The 23,945-nt window shown below is 43.6% G+C and overlaps 1 protein-coding gene across 3 annotated transcripts in view; it reads right to left on the bottom strand.

Annotated features, from left to right (window-relative positions):
* RIPK1 (receptor interacting serine/threonine kinase 1) overlaps positions 1-23,945 on the bottom strand; it is a 64,925-nt gene that overhangs the window by 24,200 nt on the left and 16,780 nt on the right. For 2 of the 3 annotated variants that reach the window (XM_056521051.1, XM_056521049.1), the window contains 5 exons: positions 13,382-13,438; positions 13,002-13,155; positions 10,380-10,517; positions 8,054-8,294; positions 4,870-5,019 (listed from right to left, as the gene is read on the bottom strand). In XM_056521051.1, the coding sequence (XP_056377026.1) occupies positions 4,870-5,019; positions 8,054-8,294; positions 10,380-10,517; positions 13,002-13,155; positions 13,382-13,438 (740 nt within the window). The remainder of the gene's footprint in view (positions 1-4,869; positions 5,020-8,053; positions 8,295-10,379; positions 10,518-13,001; positions 13,156-13,381; positions 13,439-23,945) is intronic. The other variant, XM_056521052.1, reaches the window with a different exon arrangement.

Below are 23,945 nucleotides of genomic sequence, written 5' to 3'. Positions count from 1 at the left end.
TGTCTTTTTTCGACCGTACTAACTATGTAACTATGTAACAAAAAAATGCTGCATGTGTCAACAAAAATGCACCACTTATATAAAGTACAATATGTCACGAAAAAACAATCTCAGAATTGCTCTGCACAGAAAAAGCGTTCTAATTTTATTAGCATTTAAAGAGATACATGTCAAATTTAAAAAAAAGAGCCTGTTCATTAACCTCTTCAGGATGCCGGGCGTATGCATACCCCCTGCATCCTGAGTCCTTAAGGAAATCATTCAGCAGGCAATCCCGACACATCGCCCAGGGGGGACCCCCCCGACCCCCCCCCCCCCCCATGTTGGCGATCGCAGAAAATCGCATGTCAATTCAGACATGCGATTTTCTGCTATTCCGGGCTGATCGGGTCTCTGGTGACCCGATCACCCAGAAAATAGGGATGATCGAAGCTGTCAGTGACAGCCCCGATCATCCTGAGGGCTAGGAGCGAGGTTGCAGTGCTGCGATCTACTATCCCCTGCCATTGGTCAGAACTGATTCTGACCAATGGCAGCGCAGGACAGTGGGTTGCCATGGCAACCCCCGTTCTGCCCACCCCTGGATGTCATGGGGAATGTGGGGAGAAGATGGAGGCCGGTACCTGGAGGAGAAGATGCGTGGGGACCCCCGATCTTTGATTTAGACAGGCAGAGGTAGGGAACGACGTGGGGGGGGAATGAAAGTGAAAGTAAAGTGATCTTTACTGTGGCAACCACTAGGAAGGCCAAACTGCAACTCCCAGCATGCTTAGACAGCCAAAGGCTGCCTGGGCATGCTGGAGGTTGTAGTTTTTCAACATCTGGAGGGTCACAGTTTGGAGACCACTGTTACATTGGTGCCCAAACGGTAGCCCTCCAGATGTTGCCAAACTACAACTCTCAGCATGCCATGACATTTTTGGATTTTTCTCCAAAAAAGGATGCAAGTAACGCCGAAAATTTACCACCAAAATAAACTAGAATATGTCACGAAAAAACAATATCAGAATCAGAATATTCGGTAAAAGCATTTTCGAGTTATTAATTTGTAAAGAGATGGTGGTCAGAATTGAGAAAAAGGGCTCAGTCCTTAAGGGGTTAAAGGGGTACTCCGGCGCTTAGACATCTTATCCCCTATCCAAAGGATAGGGGATAAGATGCCTGATCGCGGGGGTCCCGCTGCTGGAGACCCCTGTGATCTTGCACGCCGCACCCAGTTTATAATCAGTCCCTGGAGCATGTTCGTTCCGGGTCTGATTACCAGCGACCACAGGGCCGGTGGCGTGTGACGTCACGCCTCCGCCCCCATGTGACGTCACGCTCCGCCCCTCAATGCAAGTCTATGGGAGGGGGTGTGACAGCTATGCCGCCCCCTCCCATAGGCTTGCATTGAGGAGGGCGGAGCGTGACGTCACATGGGGCGGAGCCTTGAGGTCACATGCCACCGGTCCTGTGAGACAGTAATCAGACCCGGAGCGAACACGCTCCGGGGACTGATTATAAACGGGGTGTGGCGTGCAAGATCACGGGGGTCCCCAGCAGCGGGACCCCCGCGATCAGGCATCTTATCCCCTATCCAAAGGATAAGGATAAGATGTCTAAGCACCGGAGTACCGCTTTAAGGTTAAAAAATGGGTCCGTCCTTAAGGGGTTAAAGAAGTCAGTGTAGTAATGTGCCCTAAGACTGGTATGCATATTAAAATGAATGTTTTTACATTTAAAATACCTTTTGATCTATGTATCACTATGCTCAGTCTTTTTTTACTTGTTTTTGAGGCTGGGGGCTTTCTTCAGGTGCTCCTTTCCTCCCTACTCCCCTGTCTCTTGCCAAGAGGTCTGCACAAACATTTTTACATTTGCAAAGCTTGGTGCCTGAAGACCATGCTTTTTATAAACTCTAATGCAGCCATGTAAACTTATATGGTGCAAGTACACAAGAAATACCTGCATTTTGTACAAAAAAATTAAAATGTTTACGTTTGTAATGCTTTGTGCCTGAAGTGCATGCTTTTTATAACTCTAATGTTGCCATGTAAACCTATATGGTGCAAGTACACAAAAAAAAAAAAAAACTGCATTCTGTGCCAGAAAATGTATAATTTTTCCATTTTTAAAAGCGTTGTGCCCAAAGTGCATGTTTTTTTTTAACCCTAAAGCAGCCATGTAGAACCTATATGGTGCCCACTCACAAGTTTATAAAATGACCAAAGAGAAACCATTTTTAATATAAATAAATATTAGCACTGCCTTGTATTGCTTGTCAGTGTGCATGGAATTCTCTTCTTCTGAAAAGGCTGTAAGCTGTCTGCATCTTGTCTGGATCTCATTGGTGTTCAGTTCACACTGGTGATAGCTAGATTACACACTGCACTGAGGCAAAGCAGGGAGATAACCACACCCTTACTCCCACGACCCTCAGAAAAATGGAACAAAATACAGTATTTAGTAGCTGAACCAAAAGGACTTGGTTACCAGGGTTTGTTTGCAAAGTTAAATAGATAGAGACCCCTAGGGGCAGTTTTTTTAAAACCATTTTTTACAAATTTCTAGCAATCAATTTTTTTAATGAAGTATATTAGGAAAATGCTTAGTTTTAAGGAAGTATTAAATGAAAAGTTGATTCTAAGGACAGTAATGCTTTAATTACTAAAGTCACCTTATGTTGGATAACCCCTTTATGGACCAGGCAAATTTTCATTGTTGCCCTTTAGTTTTTTCCTTCTCGCCATTTAATAGCCATAACTCTTATTTTTCACACCCATATAAAGGTGTTTGTTTTTTGCAAGACCAATTGTACTTTGTAATGCCTTCATTCATTTTCTATAGCATATGCTCCAATACAGAAAATCAGGCAATTTGGAAAATTTGGGGTGGTTTCTTTTTTGTGCCATTCAATGTGCAGTCAAACTAACATGTAATCTTGATACTTTAGATCGGCACAATTACAACAATACCCAATTTATATAGTTTGCATCATGATTTACTAATTTTAAAAATTCTAAACTTTAGAAAAAAAATTGCCACTGACCCTTATAACTTTTTTTAAATGTATTTATTGGGCTATATGAGGGCTTATTTGCACTGTGATCTGTCATTTTTAGCTGTACCAATGTGGTACTGCTCAGACTTTTTGATCACTTTTTACATAATTTTATGTATATGGGATATGATGTGATACAAAAAACGCAATTCTGTTTTCTTTTTTATTTTATGGTTATGACTAGAGATGAGCGAATTTACAGTGATTCGATTCACCACGAACTTCTCGGCTCGGCGGTTGATGACTTTAGCCTGCAAAATTAGTTCAGCTTTTACGTGCTCTGGTGGGCTGAAAAAAGTGGATACAGTCCTAGGAGAGTCTCCTAGGACTGTATCCACCTTTTCCAGAGCACCTGAAAGCTGAACTAATTTATGCAGGCTAAAGTCATCAACCGCCGAGCCGAGAAGTTCGTGGTGAATCGAATCGCTGTAAATTCGCTCATCTCTAGTTATTACATTAACCGTATGGGAAAAATAAAGTTAGATATAAATATTTCAGACAATGCATACAGCAATACCTAATATGTTAATTTTTATTATGCTTACATATTTTTATATGGAAAACTTGAAAGGGGGGGGGGGCAAAAGGGAAGGGTTAATGGGTGTTTTTTTCTTTTCTATTCTTTATTAGTCCCTTCAGGGACTTTTAGGAGGAATCAAAGGATTCCTCATACAAATCTATACAGTGTACTCTGCACTTGATTGATAAAGCCTAGTCCAGCCAGGCTCTATCAATCACAGAGCCACGGAGAGGAGAGGTAAGCCCTCCGGCTACCTCAGCAGTGGATTGCAAGTATAAATTGGGTACTGTTTTAAATTTATGTACCTATAGAATAAAGATGACATGCCTTACTCCAGCCAGGTCCCAGCATTATTAACATTAGATGCTGAAAAAGCTTCCGATAATGTCAACTGGGCCTGGCTGTAGATGGTGTTGACAAGGGCTGGTGTTCTGGGACGCTTTTACATTTCTGACTGCTCTATATGCCAATCCTATGTCACGCACACATTTACCAGGTCCTTTATTGGATCTCTTTTCTCTACAAAAAGGAATGAGGCAGGGGTGTCCACTTTTACCCCTCCTCTTTAATCTAGCATTAGAACCATTAGCACAATATTTCCTACAATGACCAGAGGGGATAAGGGTGGGTCCTGGGGAGGTGAAGATCATCTGCTTTGCAGATGACATACAATATCTAAATAGACCTGATACCCAACTTCAGGCAGTTTTTGATGTCCTGTCAAAATCTGTTCTTTCCCCAGATATAAAGTTAATATTGATAAGAGCCAACTGTTATTTCAGGGAAATACGGTAGGTCAAATACAGCGCGACAAGTTGCGTCAGTTCAGATTGCTAAACATTATATTGCTTACTTAGGCATAAAATTGGGATGCACACTGCTATCTCTTTATACCCTAAACTAGTGCAATAAAAACTATAGTTCCGATAGTTGATTATATAATCCTGTAGTTCACAGGAAGTCATCTGACACAGGACATAAAACTTCCTGTTACACATAATAGAATGTCATTTTCTGGTGGTCTGACTGGTGATCCCATGACCCAGTAGCTACAGAAGCTTTTTCCAACTTGGGTGCCTCCAGCTTTTGCAGCATCCCAGTAACCCTGGTTGGAAAACACTGAGTAATGAATTGTATTAATGCAGCTGAGCTGGGATAAAGCTGATGAAACTGCAGGAATACTGGGGTGAATAAGCATTATATGGGCAAAAAAACTGGTACAGTGAAAAACAATGGTTTGCTAATATTCTGTTTTAAGTTTAATCTATAAACTAAAATGAAAACAGTCATTAGAACTTTTAAGCCTCACCTTGAAAAGTAGGTCTTTCTTCTGGTGTCTTTCTCCAGCACTGCTCCATCAAATCTGAAGCTTCTTGTAAGCCACACTGCAGACTCTCTGCTACATCGGGTCGGTCACCGCCAGTTACACACAACGATAATTGTTCGCTATTAATTGCATCTACAAAATAGGACAACATAAAAGGACATTCATTATAGCTCTGTATATTGTTAATCCACTCACTGTTGGAATATTAGTTTTAGATGTACTTTGTTAGAACAAAGCAAACATAATATACAGCCCTCCAAATAAAAAAGACAGCTCTCTATTCATTCCATGGTCATTGGACAGACATACAGCCCTATTGTGGTAAGGAACGGAAAAACAAACTTCGTTGTAGGAGGAACTCCAGTCATAACAGAACATTTCATAACGCCTTTATCAAGGTAAAAGACATCTTACCACCAACTTCGAATATATACATCCACCCTTCTCTTAGGCAAACACCTGTGTATAACAGACACACCCCTATCCTTAACCCACTAATGTCTACTCTAAATTGTTCACACCTATAATAGGTAAGAAAACAGAAGGGACTTAGGTCAATGTGAACATGTTTCAAGAAAAATGACATTCTATTTATGTAGTGATTAATTACCCAATACATATAAAAAAATATTATTCTCACTGAATGCTTTGGGGGTGCTAGATAAAAACAAAGATTTTCGCCTATTAAAGACTGTTTTAAGAAGTTACCTCCCCAACTGTATAGAATTCAGCGGTGCATAGCGCAGGAGCCAGGACTCCCATCACTTTACTGAGAGCGGGCTGAGCTAAGCTGTGCACAGCTGATGCCGAGGAGGAGATATACATCGTATATGGCCTGCCCAGCATGAATTATTATTATGAACTATAGATAACTGGATATACTGTAGCCAGACTTCCACTTAACCCCTTGTGATGAAGTAATTATAGGTGGAGCTAGAGTCAGTAGGCAGGGTGGCGAGCATGGCTCTGTTCTCTTAATGCATTTTGCATAATGTAAACAGACCCTTTCTGGCAGTATCTTCTTAAACAGGATGCCTTCAGATGTTGTTATACTACAACCCCATCAATCCCAGACTGCCTTTGTCCTTCCGCCCAACATGTCACACATGTAAAGGGCTCTGGGCCCAGCCTACTTCCTGGTGCTTGGGCCCATCACATATTTTATATATGGGGTTTCTGTGAGTGCTTTTATATAATGTGTGTTTAATGCATATCATTAAAAGTTACATTTTAGAAGGTGGTACATAAAAATTGCAGTGACAGTAGTGCCTGGGTTCAATACATGACACTGCAGCTCAGCCTATCACTAGCCGATGTGGGGCACCAAAAGAAGGACCGGGGCTGTAGGATGGGATGGCGATATCAGCAGCACTCAGAGCAGCGGGGGAGTTCTCCTTTAAAAAAAGAGTTAAAGGGGTACTCCGCCCCTATACATCTTATCCTGGCGGTCCCGCCACTGGGGACCCCCGCGATCTCTTCTGCAGCACCCCTGTTCCTCAGTGAGGATCGCTCCGTGGCTGATGACCGGCGATACAGGGGACAGAGTATTGTAACGTCATGGCTCCGCCCCTCATGATGTCACTTCCTGCCTCCTCAACGCCCCCTCCCATAGGCTTGCATTAAGGGGGCGGGGCATGACGTCTCAAAGGGCGGAGCTGTGACGTCACGATACTCCATCCCCTGTATCGCTCCGTGGTGCTGAGGAATGGGGGTGCTGCAGGAGAGATCCCGGGGGTCCCCAGCGGCAGGACTCCTACGATCAGACATCTTATCCCCTCCCCTATCCTTTGGATAGGGGATAAGATGTCTAGGGGCGGAGTACCACTTTAAGGACAGAGGTTGTCTGTAATACATAGGTCCTTGCCTTAGAGGAGAGTGGATGTTACATTTTCAGCTGTATATATTTTAAGGCTATGATCACATGGCGGATTTTCGCTGGTGGAAACTGCCAGGAATATCCTAATTATGGCCTTCATAAAAAGAAATGGCATGCCAATTCTTTTGGCAGAATCTGCTTGGAAATACATTGCTGTCTAAAGTAGACAGGGCAATTCCTACAAGTCCTAGCTGTTTGTGAAAATAGAGTTTTTCGGGCGGACAGTCAGCCAATTTCGGTGGTGACCTTTCTCATACTTTCATAAAGGCTTTAAAGCATACCTGTCAGATCCAAAAAAAAAAAAAAAAAAAAAAAAAGTTATTTTATGTCACTCAGTACCTAATCCTGACCATGTACATCTAATTTTTATGTGTCTAGCACCTTTATTTTTTTATTTCACTTTTAATTTAGCTCACTAGTCTGAATTCCTCTCAAATGGAGGGGGCGTGGCCTCACTGTGCAGGTCTCGGCCCCCTCCCTCAGTATACTGTCTGCTCACATCTCCCCTACCATTAGCAAAACTACAACTCCCAGCTTGTCCTCACTGACAGTAGCAGGACACAAGCTGACAGTGGGAGGATTTTTCTTCCAGCTGTGAACCCTGCACTCACAGCTGTCAATCAAGGAAGTGTGTCCATGACATAGGTGATGATGCATGGACACAGCAGGACTAGTATGTGTCCAAGCAGACAGGGGGGGGGGGGGTAGATGTTTGACTGCCTTTTTCAGTATGAAATACGGAAAATTTTCTAATTAAAGTAATTGCAAAAACCTATTGGTTTGGCATGCTTTATAACATATCAAACGTTTTTGTATCTGACAGTGCGTCAGTTTTATATTTATGTCTTTTTTTGTATCCCACTTGGAAAGGTTTTAATACAAAATTAAAGTTGGATTTTTTTATTTGTATATTTCATGAGTGCTGGAGTTCCTCCTACAAAGAAATTAGTTTCTCCAAAAATAAAAGGTGTACTAAACAAAGAATCTAAGCTATCCTATGTCATGACTAAATAGTTACACCATTAAATTAAAAAAAAAATACAAAAAAAAAAAAATGCCCCCTCTCATTCACCCTTAACTCCTAACTAATACTAATGCACATAAGGAAGGCAAGAGGGAACTTTAAGAAGAGAATAAGGAATTTAGTATTTTTGTGTGTGTGTGTGTGTGTGTGTGTGTGTGTGTGTGTGTGTGTGTGTGTGTGTGTGTATGGCTGCTCAGGAGGATAGGAAAGATAAATATTCTTGGAATGTTTACATGACGTACAGTCAAACTAAAATGTTGCCTTACTTTCATAGGGTTCCTTGTTGGTTAGTATCACCCAGATTACAATTCCAAAACTGTAAACATCTGATTTTTTTGTAGCTCTTGCATTTAAACTCTGCAAGTGTTCTGGAGCCATGTAACTTAAAGTTCCAGCATTTTTTGTTCTCAATGTGCTGTCATTTCTGGTTCGAGTCCGCTGCCGAGCAGTCTCCTCCTTTGTCAGGCTACTCCATTTCGTAAAGGCAGCAACTCCAAGGTCTGCAATCTGGTAATATAGGAAGTGGATTTTGTATTGGAAAGCCTATTGAATATCACTTGTACAAATAAAGTTGTTAAAACATACAGCACAGTGAATACATTCATTATGGGCATTGTTCTTAAAAGACAATGAGTAATGAACCCTCTCCGACCACTCAGTAAACTGCAAAGATGTCTAGAGTTAATGTTACTTTAACCCGATCCCGTAATATCAGGTACATGAACGTGGTCATGAGGGCTGACTTGCCGTATCACCAGGTACATGTACCTGATGTCTTTAAACTGTCACAGTGCCACTGGGCACTGTGATCGTTTACTGAGCTCGTCTGTGCTGCACAGCTGAGCATCCCTGAAGCTGACCAGGGACCAAATCGCAGCGGTTCCTGGCCAGCAATTTCTGCTATTGGTCTGTCAGTACTGACAGTCCAATAGCAGGTATATTGCGAGGGTCCCCTCCTTCCCCCTCTCCTCTGTTGCTTCAGTGAAGCGATTGGAGGAGAGGGGGGCCTGTCAGAGGAGGCCACCTGCAGAACTCAGAATCGGAGCTATGCTCTGATCCTGGGTTAACCCTGTTGATGCTGCGGACACTGACTGCAGCATCTATTAGTGTTACATTATTATTATTTTTTTTTTATTACAAAAGAGTTTTTGCTATGAATGTACTAAAATATTTTTAAAAAAGTATATAAATTTGGTACCGCCATAATCGTATAACCTGCAGAGTAAAGTTAATATGTCACTTATACCGCATGGCCTAATTTTTTTAAATAAAAAACAGAATAGATTTTTATTTATTAATTACCACCTCATAAAAAATTAAAAAACGAGTGTCACATGTACGCCAGAATAGTACAAATGAAAGAGTCAACTTGTCTCCCAAAACTATTTTTGCACCTCAATGCCTCTGCAACTTTATATGATGCCAACAAAATATCCTAAACTAAAAGTAGTCCCCAAAATCCACACAGCACGCCTTCATGTCTATGGCTTGAGTGTGAGACACACCTACTGTGTTACATAAAAAAAAAGGGGATTAAAATAGAAAATCGGCAAAAAAAAAAAATTAAAATTAAAATTCTGCCTCTGCTTTGCTTTCATTTCTGTGAAACGCTTAAAGGGTTAATAAACTTCTTTAAATGTCATTCTAACTACTTTAAGGGGTGCAGTTTTTAAAATTGAGGCCCCTGAAGGAGTTTAAACATGCATGGGATAAGCATAAGGCTATCCTTCATATAAGATAGGGCCAGGGACTATTCATAGTATTCAGATTATTGGGCAGACTAGATGGGCCAAATGGTTCTTATCTGCTGACACATTCTATGTTTCTCAATTCCACTTCAGAACTGAACTGGTCCCTGAAAAATCAGATTTATAAATTTTCTTGAAAATCTGGAAAATTGCTGCTAAATTATAAACCTTCTAACATTCTAAAAAAGTAAAAGAATGTTTATCAAATGATGGGAAGTAAACATATTGTAGATGTGAATTAATTAACTTGGTGCGACATGACTATTTGTCGTATGAGCATAAAATGTAAAATCTAGAAAAATGCAATATTCATAAAATTTCGGAGTTAACAAAAACTGTTGAATATATCAAAATTTACCAGTAATGTAAATGCACAATAGGTCATGAAAACTATCTCAGAATCGCTCTCATAAGTAAAAGTGTTTTAAAAGTCATTACCAAATAAGTGGACACGTCAGATTTAGAAAATTTGCATTGGTCATTAAGGTCAAAACAGGCAAGGAGTAAAGGGGTTAAGGGTGTATTCACCTGTACAGTTTCCTGCACATATCTGATACACAGGATTTGATGCTGCAGATTTGAAGCGGTGTTCAGTCATTTAGTTTACATAAAAATCTGCAGCATAAAATCTGCAGCTTCAAATCCTGCACATCAAGTATGTGCAGGATACTGTACATGTGAATACACCCTAAAGAGGTACTCTATGTTTTTTACTTTGCTGCATTTTTAATAATTGCATTTTTTACCAAAAAATGCAATGTGTTCTTTATAGTGTTTTGCCAGCATTTGTCTGGGGGAAAAAAAACACAATTATTAAAACCACTATAAAACATGTAAAAATTACCTTCACATGAAATTCGTCATTGGCTAATATGTTCTCTGGTTTCAGATCCTTGTGAATTACATTTTGGTTATGCAGATAAATCATTCCTTCAATAATTTGCAGAATAAATCGAGCCTTTACTGAAATGGGTACTGTCACCTAGATGTGCAAAATATAACAAAATTAATCTTACTAAACAGAGATAGATATAAAATCTTGCTAACTATGATAACTATACTAATGACAAACCATGGTGCCTACATGCATGTAATAGGTATATCCGTTTCAAACAGTGGAAGTTTATAACAGGGTCTTTTTACATATTGAGACTAAAATGATAACCTTGCAAAAGATATTTGCATCTTGTTTACTGTCCAAATGTACACTGCTCAAAAAAATAAAAGGGAACACTTAACACAATGTAACTCCAGGTCAATCACACTTCTGTGAAATCACACTGTCCACTCAGGAAGCAACACTGATTGACAATCAATTTCACATGCTGTTGTGCAAGTGGAACAGACAACAGTTGGAAATTATAGGCAATTAGCAAGACACCCCCAATAAAAGTAGTGGTTCTGCAGTTGGTGATCACAGCCCACTTCTCAGTTCCTATTCCTGGCTGATGTTTTGGTCACTTTTGTATGCTGGCGGTGCTTGCACTCTAGTGGTAGCATGAGACGGATTCTACAACCCACACAAGTGGCTCAGGTAATGCAGCTCACTCAGGATGGCACGTCAATGCGAGCTGTGGCAAGAAGGTTTGCTGTGTCTGTCAGCGTAGTGTCCAGAGCACGGAGGCGCTACCAGGAGACAGGCCAGTATATCAGGAGACGGGAAGGAGGCCGTAGAAGGGCAACAAACCAGCAGCAGGACCGCTACCTCTGCCTTTGTGCACGGAGGAGCAAGAGGAGCACTGCCAGAGCCCTGCAAAATGACCTCCATCAAACCACAAATGTGCATGTGTCCACTCAAATGGTCAGAAACAGACTCCATGAAGGTGGTATGAGGGCCCAACGTCCACAGGTTGGGGTTGTGCTAACAGCCCAACACCGTGCAGGATGTTTGGCATTTGCCATAGAACACCAAGATTGGCAAATTCGCCACTAGTGTCCTATGCTCTTCACAGATGAAAGTAGGTTCACACTGCGCACATGTGACAGACATGACAGAGTCTGGAGACGCCGTGGAGAATGTTCTGGTCCAGCATGACCAGTTTGGCGGTGGGTCAGTAATGGTGTGGGGTGGCATTTCTTTGGGGGGGCCGCGCAGCCCTCCATGTGCTTGCCAGAGGTAGCCTGACTGCCATTAGGTAGCGAGATGAGATCCCCAGACCCCTTGTGAGACCATATGCTGGTGCAGTTGGCCCTGGGTTCCTCCTAATGCAAGACAATACTAGACCTCATGTGGCTGGAGTGTGTGAGTAGTTCCTGCAAGTGGAAGGCATTGATGCTATGGACAGGCCCGCACGTTCCCCAGACCTGAATCTGATTGAGCACATCTGGGACATCATGTCTCGCTCCATCCACCAATGCCATGTTGCACCACAGACTGTCCAGGAGTTGGCGGATGCTGTGGTCCAGCCACCTCATCAGGAGCATGCCCAGGTGTTGTAGGGAGGTCATACGGGGACATGGAGGCCACACACACTACTGAGCCTCATTTTGACTTGTTTGAAGGACATTACATCAAAGTTGGATCAGCCTGTAGTGTGGTTTTCCACTTTGATTTTGAGTGTGACTCCATATCCAGACCTCCATGGGTTCATAAATTTGATTTCCATTGATAATTTTTGTGTGAGTTTGTTGTCAGCACATTCAACTATGTAAAGACGAAAGTATTCCATAAGGTTAGTTCATTCATTCAGATCTAGGATTTGTTATCTTAGTGTTCCCTTTATTTTTTTGATCAGTGTACATAGAAAAGGAAACATTTTACATCACATCCAATTTGAATAAGTGCAAATGTACAGTTTTCATAATTTCTAGACACGATGACTTGGCTCTCAGTAACACATATATAAAAAGGGGTATTCCAGGAATAGAAAAACAGAGCTAGCTTATTTCAAAAACAGCTCCATGTCTGTACCCAAGTTGTATGTGGTATTACAACTTGGCTCCATTCATTTCAATGGAACTGAGCTGCAGAACCACACCTAAACTGGAGACAGACAGGGAGCGATTTTGAAAGAAATTAGCTCTGTTTTTTTCTATTCCTGGATAACCAAACCAAAGGTGTAATCTCACTTTAGCAATGTTTTCCCTATTCACAGCGGGCTTCAAATTGCTAGTCACTTAGCTTGGCAATGTAAAGAAGCTTCAAGGACAATAAATGGAGCAATGAATGGACCTTCATGGCCTCTCTGTCCATCTGTGGCCACAATTTACTGACGTTCTCAGGATCGGCAGGGGTTCCAGTGGTGGGATCTGATAGATGTGCCCTGTCCTGTGGATAAGGGATAACTTGTGGACAACCCCTGTCCAAATATCCTCAAAAAAAGGTATATAGCCCTAATCAGGACCCCCCTTGATGATCCAGAATATAGAATTGTGATTTTTCATGACTGCTTCAAAACTTGCAAGTCAGGACAATAACTGGGCAGTGTAAAAAGGCCTTTATATAAAATATGACATGGCATTTTACCTGTTTTAAAACATGTAACAAATTTCCTTTAGTCATGTATTCAATGACCAAAGCGTAGTTACCATCTTCTATGATGATACCCAGCAACTTTACAATTCGTTCATGGTTGAGTTTATACATCATTTTACCCTCTTCATAGAGATCCTTATTGTAGCTGTAATACAGAAAGAACAAATAAATAAAATAATCCTTCTTAAAAATGTTAATATTTGAAAAAAACAAAAATAAAAAAAAAAGGTCTGAGTAGTCATTACTTGATGTTAAAGGGCCAACAAAATAGAAATGTATTTTAACAATAAAAGATACAAAAAGACCAATACTAGTACTATAATTTGTGAGGGTGACAAACAAACATAAACCCATCCAAAGGGTCTAGTCACCTGTACAGTATGCTGCACAAATTTGATGCACAGGATTTGAAGATGATGTGTTCAGTCCTGTGAATACACTCAAATTAGCCTATTGTCCTGCAGTGATGATCCAGAGGAAGGCAAAAAATGAGGCAATATTCATTCCCCCCCCCCCCCTTTATCTTGAAAACAAATCCTGACCCCAAATCTTGCAACTAAAATAAATCCTTGAATCAATGTTTTACCTCCAAAATCTAGTAACCATAACATGGAATATTGTTACGCTAAAGGAAGACATAGATTTTTAACAGGGAACCAAGGTAATATATAACGGCAGGTATGCAAAGTAGTAATAAATAGGTATCTGGAAGATAAAATGGCAGGGTTACCAGGAATTAATAGAAGTGAAAACTATAAAGATGAGAATTAAAGGGGTACTCCGGTGAAAAAGATTTTTTTTTTATTTATTTATTTATTTATTTTTTAGGTCCTGATCCAATTCTTTTCCCTAGCCTTGTGTGGAAAACATTATTATTATTTTTTTTTAATCAACTGGTGCCAAAAAGTTAAACAGATTTGTAAATGACTTCTATTTAAAAATCTTAATCCTTCCAGTATTATCAGCTGCTGTATACTACAAAGGAAGTAAGGTAGTTCTTTCTATTCTGACCACAGTGCTCTCTGCTGACACCTCTTTCCATGTCAGGAACTATCTGAAACAAAAAAACAAAAAGGTGCTCCCTGTGGAGTAACGTAGGTGGTAAGGGTATAGAGCAAGGAGGGATTCAATACCGCTTACCAAAAGGGGTTGTGCACCAACATACACACAATGGTAAAGGTGTGTAGTTGAAAGGAGGTCCGTCTGCAGCCTTCCTGGAGTTGTATTATCAGTAGAGAGAAAGGACTTCGTAATACCAGGATTTTGTAGTGCTGATCAGGACGCAGAACTCACAGGTTAAAAGTAACAACCATCAGGTTTATTAACCCCTTAAGGACCAGGCCATTTTACACCTTAGGACCAGAGCATTTTTTGCACATCTGACCACTGTCACTTTAACCCCTTAAGGACCGGGGTTTTTTCCGTATTTGCATTTTCGTTTTTTGCTCCTTGGCTTTAAAAAATCATAACTCTCAATTTTGCACTTAAAAATCCACATGATGGCTTATTTTTTGCGCCACCAATTCTACTTTGTAATGACGTCAGTCATTTTGCCCAAAAATCTACAGTGAAATGGAAAAAAAAAAATCATTGTGCGACAAAATTGAAAAAAACAAAAACGCAGTTTTTTAACGTTTGGGGGCTTCCGTTTCTAGGTAGTACATTTTTCGGTAAAAATGACACCTTATCTTTATTCTGTAGGTCCATACGATTAAAATGATACCCTACTTATATAGGTTTGATTTTGTCGGACCTCTGGAAAAAATCATAACTACATGCAGGAAAATTAATACGTTTAAAATTGTCATCTTCTGACCCCTATAACTTTTTTATTTTTCCGTGTATGGGGCGGTATGAGGGCTCATTTTTGCACCGTGATCTGAAGTTTTTAACGGTACCATTTTTGCATTGATAGGACTTATTGATCGCTCTTTATTCATTTTTAAATGATATAAAAAGTGACCAAAAATGCACTAGTTTGGATTTTGGAATTTTTTTGCGCGCACACCATTGACCGAGCGGTTTAATTAATGATATATTTTTATATTTTGGACATTTCCGCACGCGGTGATACCATATATGTTTATTTTTATTTACACAGTTTTTTTTTTTTTTATTGGAAAAGGGGGGTGATTCAAACTTTTAATAGGGGAGGAGTTAAATGATCTTTATTCACTTTTTTTTTTTTTTGCAGTGTTATAGGTCCCATAGGGACCTATAACTGATCATCATTGATCACTGGTTTCTCATAGGAAACCAGTGATCGACGATTCTGTCGCATGACTGCTCATGCCTGGAGCAGTCATTCGGCGATCGGACAGCGAGGAGGCAGGTAGGGGCCCTCCCGCTGTCCTGTAAGCTGTTCGGGATGCTGCGATTAGCCGCGGCTATCCCGAACAGCCCGACTGAGCTAGCCGGCAACTTTCACTTTCGCTTTTAGCCGAAAGCTCTGAGTGCGCGGCTAAAGGGTTAATAGCACGCGGCGGAGCGATCGGCCCTGCGCGCTATTAGAGGCTGGTCCCGGCTTCACTATGACGCCGGGCCCGCCGTGATATGACGCGGGGTTACTGTGTAACCCCGCGTTATATCAGGAGAGCAGAACCAAGGACGTACCGGTACGTCCTTGGTCCTTAAGGGGTTAACCTCCCTAGCGGTATGATTCAGTCTGGAAATTTGTACCAAAAGCGGTACAATTTTTTGCATTGAAATTCCACATCTCCCCCCGTCACATTCCCCCTCCCTTGTCACATTCCCCCCCCCATATCACATTCCCCCCCTGTCACATTCCCCCCCCTTGTTGCATTCTCCCCCCCCTGTCACATTCATCCCCCCTGTCACATTCTCCCCCCTTGTTACACTCTCCCCCCCCGTCACATTCATCCCCCCTGTCACATTCTCCCCTTGTTACCTTCTCCCCCCTCCATGTTACATTCCACTCCCCCCCTGTCACATCCCCCCTTTGTCACATTCCTCCCCCCTGTCACATCCCCCCCCCTTGTCACATTCTCCCCTCTGTCACATTCCCCCCTATGTCACATTCCCCCCTATGTCACATTCCCCCCCCCCTTGTCACATTCCCCCCCCTTGTTACATTCCCCCCTATGTCACATTCCCCCCCCCCTTGTCACATTCCCCCCCCCCCCTTGTTACATTCTCCCCTGTGTCACATTCCCCCCTTGTCACCTTGTCACCTTCTTGTCCTGCAGCAAATACATTAGGTTTGCCGGCAGATTTCAAACCTAGTGTATTTGCTGCAGAACAAGCCCTTTCCCCTTCAGCCAATCACAGGCTTTACACCACTGTGGCCTGTGATTGGCTGAAAAGGGAAAGGTCCTGTAAGATGAATAGAGCAGTGAACAGAGCGCACGGAGGGGAACGACATCTTCAGGGACCGGGACTAGGTGAGCAAAAGGTTTTTTTATTTTCTTCCTTTTTACTTTTACACTTAGTTCAGGGTTTTCTACCAGGGGGCCTCCAGCTGTTGTGAAACTACTGCTCCCAGCATGCCCGGACAGCCTTTGGCTGTCCGGGCATGCTGAGAGTTGTAGTTTTGCAACATCTGGAGGCCCCCTGGTTGAGAAACACTGACTTTTATAGTATATGTCTTTACCTGCTCTGGCCGGCCCCCGCAACGGGAGCCGACCCGAGCAGATAATCACATATTTTCCCGGGGGCTGCATCACTACATCGCAAAAAGCAAGAATCGCGATTTGATTGCTTTTGCGATATACTGTGCAGCCCGCACAGCAACTCTGCAATTCTACCCCGAGCGTGACTCGGGGTTACCGCTTCTAGCAGCGAAAATTAACCCCGAGTCACGCTCGGGAATACCGCTAGGCTGGTTAAGCATTAATAACTAAAATGCTTTTAGTTATCATTCTGATTCCAGGACTGTTTTTTCGTGACATATTCTACTTTAACATAGTGGTTAAAATTTTGTGGTAATTTGCATCCTTTCTTGGTGAAAAATCCCAAAATTTGATGAAAAATTTGAAAATTTTGCATTTTTCTAACTTTTAAGCTCTCTGCTTGTAAGGAAAATGGATATTCCAAATTAATATTTTTTTTATTCACATATACAATATGTCTACTTTATGTTTGCTTCATAAAATTTACGTGTTTTTACTTTTGGAAGACACCAGAGGGCTTCAAAGTTCAGCAGCAATTTTCCAATTTTTCACAAAATTTTCAAACTCACTATTTTTCAGGGACCAGTTCAGGTTTGAAGTGGATTTGAAGGGTCTTCATCTTAGAAATTCTCCACAAATGACCCCATTATAAAAACTGCACCCCCCAAAGTATTCAAAATGCCATTCAGTCAGCATTTTAACCCTTTAGGTGTTTCACAGGAATAGCAGCAAAGTGAAGGAGAAAATTCACAATCTTCATCTTTTACACTCGCATGTTCTTGTAGACCCAATTTTTGAATTTTTACAAGGGGTAAAAGGAGAAAATGTATACTTATATTTGTAGCCCAATTTCTCTCGAGTAAGCACATACCTCATATGTCTATGTAAATTGTTCGGCGGGCGCAGTAGAGGGCTCAGAAGCGAAGGAGCGACAAGGGGATTTTGGAGAGTACGTTTTTCTGAAATGGTTTTTGGGGGGCATGTTGCCTTTAGGAAGCCCCTATGGTGCCAGAACAGCAAAAAAAAAAATAAAAAATAACACATGCCATACCATTTTGGAAACTAGACCCCTTGAGGAACGTAACAAGGAATTAAGTGAGCCTTAATACCCCACAGGTGTTACATGACTTTTGCATATGTAAAAAAAATAAAAAAAATAAATTTCACTAAAATATGTGTGTTTCCCCCCAAATTTCACATTTTTGCAAGGGATAATAGCAAAAAATACCCCCCAAAATTTGTAACCCCATCTCTTCTGAGTATGGAGGTACCCCATAAGTTGACCTGAAGTGCACTACGGGCGAACTACAATGCTCAGAAGAGAAGGAGTCATGTTTGGCTTTTTGAGAGCAAATTTTGCTTGAGGAACATAACAAGGAATAAAGCGAGCCTTAATACCCCACAGGGGTTTCACGACTTTTGCATATGTAAAAAAAAAAAATTTTTTTCACTAATATGTGTGCTTCCCCCCAAATTTCACATTTTTGCAAGGGTTAAAGGGTTGTCCAGTGGTGAAAAACTTATCCTCTATCCTAAGGATAGGGGATAAGTTTGAGATCGCAGGGGGTCCGACCGCTGGGGCCCCCTGCGATCTCTCTGTACGGGGGCCAGGCTCTCCGGCCAGATGTCGGGTGTCGACCCCTGCACGAAGCGGCGGCTGACACGCCTCCTCAATACATCGCTATGGCAGAGCCGGAGATTGCCGAAGGCAGTGCTCCGGCTCTGCCATAGAGTTGTATTGAGGGGGCGTGTCGGCCGCCGCTTCGTGCGGGGGTCGACACGCCCCCTTCGCGCAGGCTGCTGGGGCCCCAGTACAGGAGATCGCGGGGGGGCCCCAGCGGTCGGACTCCCTGCCATCTGCAACTTATCCCCTATCCTTAGTTGTTCACCACTGGACTACTCCTTTAATAGCAGAAAAGACCCCCCCAACATTTGTAACCCCATCTCTTCTGAGTATGGAAATACCCCATGTGCGGACGTCAAGTGCTCTGCTGACGCACTACAATGCTCAGAAGAGAAGGAGCGCCATTGAGCTTTTGGGAAAAAAATTGTTTGGAATGGAAGTCAGGGGCCATGTGCATTTACAAAGCCCCCCGTGGTGCCAGAACAGTGGACCCCCCCCACATGTGACCCTATTTTGGAAACTACACCCCTACACGACTGTGGGGCGTAAATGCTCACTGCACCCCTTATTACATCACGTGAGGGGTGTAGTTTCCAAAATGGGATCACATGTGGGTATTTATTTTTTTGCGTTTATGTCAGAACCTCTGTAAAATCAGCCACCCCTGTGCAAATCACCAATTTAGGCCTCAAATGTACATGGTGCACTCTCACTCCTGAGCCTTGTTGTGCGCCCGCAGAGCATTTTATGCCTACATATGGGGTATTTCTGTACTCAGGAGAAATTGCGTTACAAATTTTGGGGGTCTTTTTTTCCTTTTAACGCTTGTGAAAATAAAAAGTATAGGGCAACAACAGCATGTTAGTGTAATTTTTTTTTTTTTTTTTACACTAACAAGCTTGGTGTAGCCCCGACTTTTCCTTTTTATAAGGGGTAAAAGGAGAAAAAGCCCCCCCAAATTTGTAGTGCAATTTCTCCCGAGTACGGAGATACCCCATATGTGGCCCTAAACTGTTTCATTGAAATACGACAGGGCTCCGAAGTGAGAGAGCTCCATGCGCATTTGAGGACTAAATTAGGGATCGCATAGGGTGGACGTAGGGGTATTCTACGCCAGTGATTCCCAAACAGGGTGCCTCCAGCTGTTGCTAAATTCCCAGCATGCCTGGACAGTCAGTGGCTGTCCGGAAATGCTGTGAGTTGTTGTTTTGCAACAGCTGGAGGCTCCGTTTTGGAAACACTGCCATACAATACAGTTTTCATTTTTATTGGGGGGGTACAGTGTAAGGGGGTGCATATGTAGTGTTTTACTCTTTATTATGTGTTAGTGTAGTGCAGGGATGTGGAATTCCTATCGCCCGACGCCCGGGACAAGCAGTTTTGGGCGCAGGGCAGGTGAATTTGTCCGGCCCTTAGCCCGCAGGGCCGGACCTGACAAGCGCGGCAGCACTCTGCAGACTGTATGGAGCGGGCTCCCGACTCCTGCCCGCTCCATACTCTGCAGCCCCCGGCTGTAAAAACCTGTGTCCTCCGAAGCAGAGCAGGGGAGATGAGAAACTATGCATTTGTCTTCTCTCCCCTGCTCTGCAGACGTGCGGGGGAAGATGAGGGGGCGTGGCTTCTTGCTCCCCGTGCAGACCTGCGTCCTCTGCCTTCACTCCCCTCAGCTGTAGCTTCGGAGAGCTGAGGGGAGGAAGCACGTCTGCACGGGGAGATGCATGCGGTGCTCACAGGGGAGTATGGAGCGGGCTCTGGACTGCTGCCCGCTCCATACTCTGCAGCCCCCGGCTGTTCTCAGTAGCCGGGGGCCGCTGCTAATAGCCAGCATGCGGCGATCGCCGCGGCTGGCTATTAACCCTTTAAATCAGCGGCATCTAAAAGGGACATGTGAATGCTCCCTGGTGGGCTAGTGGGGTGGATTGCCCCCCCGCAGCGCGATCGCAAGGGGGCGGATCCACTATAGAGGTAGCCGGAGGGCTTACCTCTGTTCCCTGCTGTCCCGCTCTGTCATTGATAGAGCCTGGCTGGACTAGGCTCTATCAATGGATCACAGAGCACACAGATTAATAGAGTTCAATAGAACTCTATTCATCTGTCTGAGGAATCTAATAATTCCTCATAAGTGTAATAAAGTGTAAAAAAATAAAATAAAATTTTAATAAAAGTTTGAAAGACACACATTAACCCAGTGGTCCCCAAACTGTGGCCCTCCAGATGTTACAAAACTACAATTCCCAGCATGCCAGGACAGCTGTTGGCTGTCCGGACATGCTGGGAGATGTAGTTTTGCAACATCTGGAGGGCCACAGTTTGAAGACCGCTGCATTAACCCCTTCCATGTTAAAAGTTCAAATCGCTCCCTTTTCCTATATAAAAACATGTAAACATAATAAAAATAAACATATTTGGTATCGCTTCGTGCGTAATTGTACAACCTATTAAAATATAACATTATGTATCCCGTACGGTAAATGTAAAAAAACATCAAACCACAGAATTGCAATTTTTATAATATCCCAGAAAAAAAAAGTTAAAAAGCGATTAAAAAGTCAGATCAATACCAAAATGGTACCGATACAAAAAACTGATTATGGCGCAAAAAATGAGCCCTCATACAGCCTGGTATGCAGAAAAAAAAAAATAAAGCTACAGGGGTTAAAAAATGGGAATTTAAAACATTAGAAACAGTTCAGAATTAGTAAAACATGATGTAAACTATACAAATCTGGTATCGCTGTAATCAGGCGACCTAAAGTATAAAACTAATATGTTACCTCAACCACAAGGTAAATGGTGCAGAAAAGAAAACCACCAAATCTGCAAAATTATCTTTTACTATTTCAATTTCACTTCCCTTGAGATATATATTTTTTTGGGGTTCAGAGATTATGTTATTGAAAAATTAAAAGATATCCTTATAGTCGGTAGTTATGGCTATTATAGGGCGAGGAGGAAAAAATTTGAGGGTAAAAGCGAAAATTGGCCCGGACAAGTGGATCGTCAGGAGGGACAAGTAGATTTTGCTCCATTTTATTCCCGTGGACAAGTAGTTTTTTATAAAATTTACACACCCCTGGTAGTGTTTTTAGGGTACATTCACACTGGTGTGTTACGGTGAGTTTCTTGCTAGGAGTTTGAGCTGAAGCAAAAAATTTGCCGCAGCCCAAACTTGAAGCAGGAAACTTACTGTAAACCTGCCTGTGTGAATGTACCCTGTACGTTCACATGGGGGGGGTTCAAACCTCCAGCTGTTTCAAAACTACAACTCCCAGCATGTACTGACAGACCGTGCATGCTGGGAGTTGTACTTTTGCAACAGCTGGAGACACACTGGTTGGAAAACCTTCAGTTAGGTTCTGTTACTTAACTCAGTATTTTCCAACCAGTCTGCCTCCAGCTGTTGCAAAACTACAACTCCGAGCATGTACTGATCACCGAACGGCATGCTGGGAGATAGTTATGCAATAGCTGGAGGTACGCAACTACAACTCCCAGCATGCCGAGACAGCTGGTTGTTGTTTGGACATGCTGGGATTTGCAGTTTTGCAACATCTGGAGGGCTACAGTTTTAGAGAACACTGCGAAGTGATCTCCAAACTGTGGTCCACCAGCTGTTGCATAACTACAATTCCCAGCATGCCCTGACAGCAAACAGTTGTTTGGGCATGCTAGGAGTTGTAGTTTTGCAAGATCTGGAGGGCTACAGTTTAGGGACCACTATATAGTGGTCTCAAACTGTAGCCCTCCAGCTGTTGCAAAACTACATATTCCAGCATGCCCAAACAGCTGTCTGGGCATGCTGGGAGTTTTGCAACATCTGGAGGGCTACAGTTAGAGACCACTATATAATGGTCTCAAACTGTACCCTCCAGATGTTGCTAGGCAACTCACCAGCTTCCGTCGGATCCAGCCGCACGTCATCGCCGCCCGCTGATCTCCGTCGCCCGCAGCCTCCGTCGCCCGCCCGGATCGGTAAGTGGCTCTTCGGCGCCGGTCCCCGTCATTTCCCCATCCTGCCCCGCCTATTGTGGGAGGGCAGGACGGGGAAAACGAAAGTTAACCTCCCCGCCCCCGATCTGCTATTGGTGGTCGAGTCTAGACCACCAATAGCAGGGATAGGAGGGGTGGCACCCGTGCCACCTCACTCCTATCGCTTCAGGGGGATCCTGGGTGTCTTAGACACCCGCGATCCCCCTTACATTCCGGGTCACCATAGACCCGTAATCGTGCAAATCGCAAGTGCGAATTCACTTGCGATTTGCCGCGATCACCGACATGGGGGGGGGGGGGGGTCTGATGACCCCCCTGGGCATTTGCACGGGATGCCTGCTGAATGATTTCAGCAGGCATCCAGGTCCGATCCCCGCCCGGCGCACGGCGGGGACCAGAACTGCCCATGACGTAACTGTACGTCCTTGGTCCTTAAGACCCAGGGTGTTGGGACGTAACGTTACGTCATGGGTCCTGTAGGGGTTAACAATAATGCAATGCGTTTCGCTGCGCATGCGCAGCTTTCTCAGGCATCCTGAGAAAGCTGGATGGACAAAGATGTCAGCAGAGAGTACTGTGCTCATGATGTCAGCAGAGAGCACTGTATTCCAAAAAGAAAAGAATTTCCTCTAGAGTGTTCAGCAGCTAATAAGTACTGGAAGGATTAAACATTTTTAATAGAAGTATATAACAAATCTGTTCAACTTTCTGGCACCAGTTGATTTAAAGAAGAAAAAAACTTTTCCACCGGAGTACCCCTTTAACCTCTTAAGGACCCAGGACGTACGGGGACGTCCCCGCACCCTGGGCTTTAAGGACCCAGGACGTCCCCGTACGTCCTGGCGTTTTCCGGTCTCTGCCGCTCGCCGGGCAGAGATTGGAACTGGATGCCTGCTGAAATCCTTCAGCAGGCACCCAGGGCAAACGCCGAGGGGGGCCATGTAGGCTCCCCATGTCGGCGATCGCCGCAAATCGCAAGGGAAATCGCCCTTGCGATCTGCGGCGATACTGGGCTGATCGGGTCTCTGGGACCAGACCACCCGGTAATTTCGCATGATCCCGGCTGTCACAGACAGCCAGGACCATGCTAAAGAATAGGAGCGAGGTGGCAAGCCGGCCACCTCCTCCTATACCCTGCGATATGTCGGTTAGTTAACCGGCCAATCGCAGGGGGGGGGGGGGGGGGGGGGCGGTTACTTCCTCCCGCCCTGCCCGGCCCCTTGAAGTCCGGAGAGGACGGGAGGAAGACCGGAGGACGCGGCGGGGGACGGGGGAGTGCTGGGGACCAGCCCCAATACTTACCTCGTCCCTGACGACCCGGATCCAGACGATGAAGACGGCGGCGGCGGCAGGTGAGTTGATCTTCAGCCGCGGTCGGGCCCTTTACAGCAATGCACGTCGCCGTAAAGCGACATGCATTGCTGTATTGGGACCCTGTAAACTACTTTTTGGACCACTGTGCCCTTCCAGATGTTGCAAAACTACACATCCTCAGCAAGCCCTTACTGTCCAGGCATGCTGGTAGTTGTAGTTCTGTAACATCTGGCCCTTCAGATGTTTCAGAACTACAACTCCCAGCATGCCTGGACAGTTTTGGCATACTGGGAGTTGTAGTTTTGCAACATCTGGAAGGGCACAGATTGGGAACCACTGTATTAGTGGTCTGCAAACTGTAGTCCTCCAGATGTTGCA

Source organism: Hyla sarda, chromosome 5, assembly GCF_029499605.1.
Source record: "Hyla sarda isolate aHylSar1 chromosome 5, aHylSar1.hap1, whole genome shotgun sequence".
NCBI lineage: Eukaryota > Metazoa > Chordata > Amphibia > Anura > Hylidae > Hyla > Hyla sarda.
The sequence above is the reverse complement of the archived record's forward strand: the minus strand, read 5'-3'. Positions and strand labels throughout refer to the sequence as shown.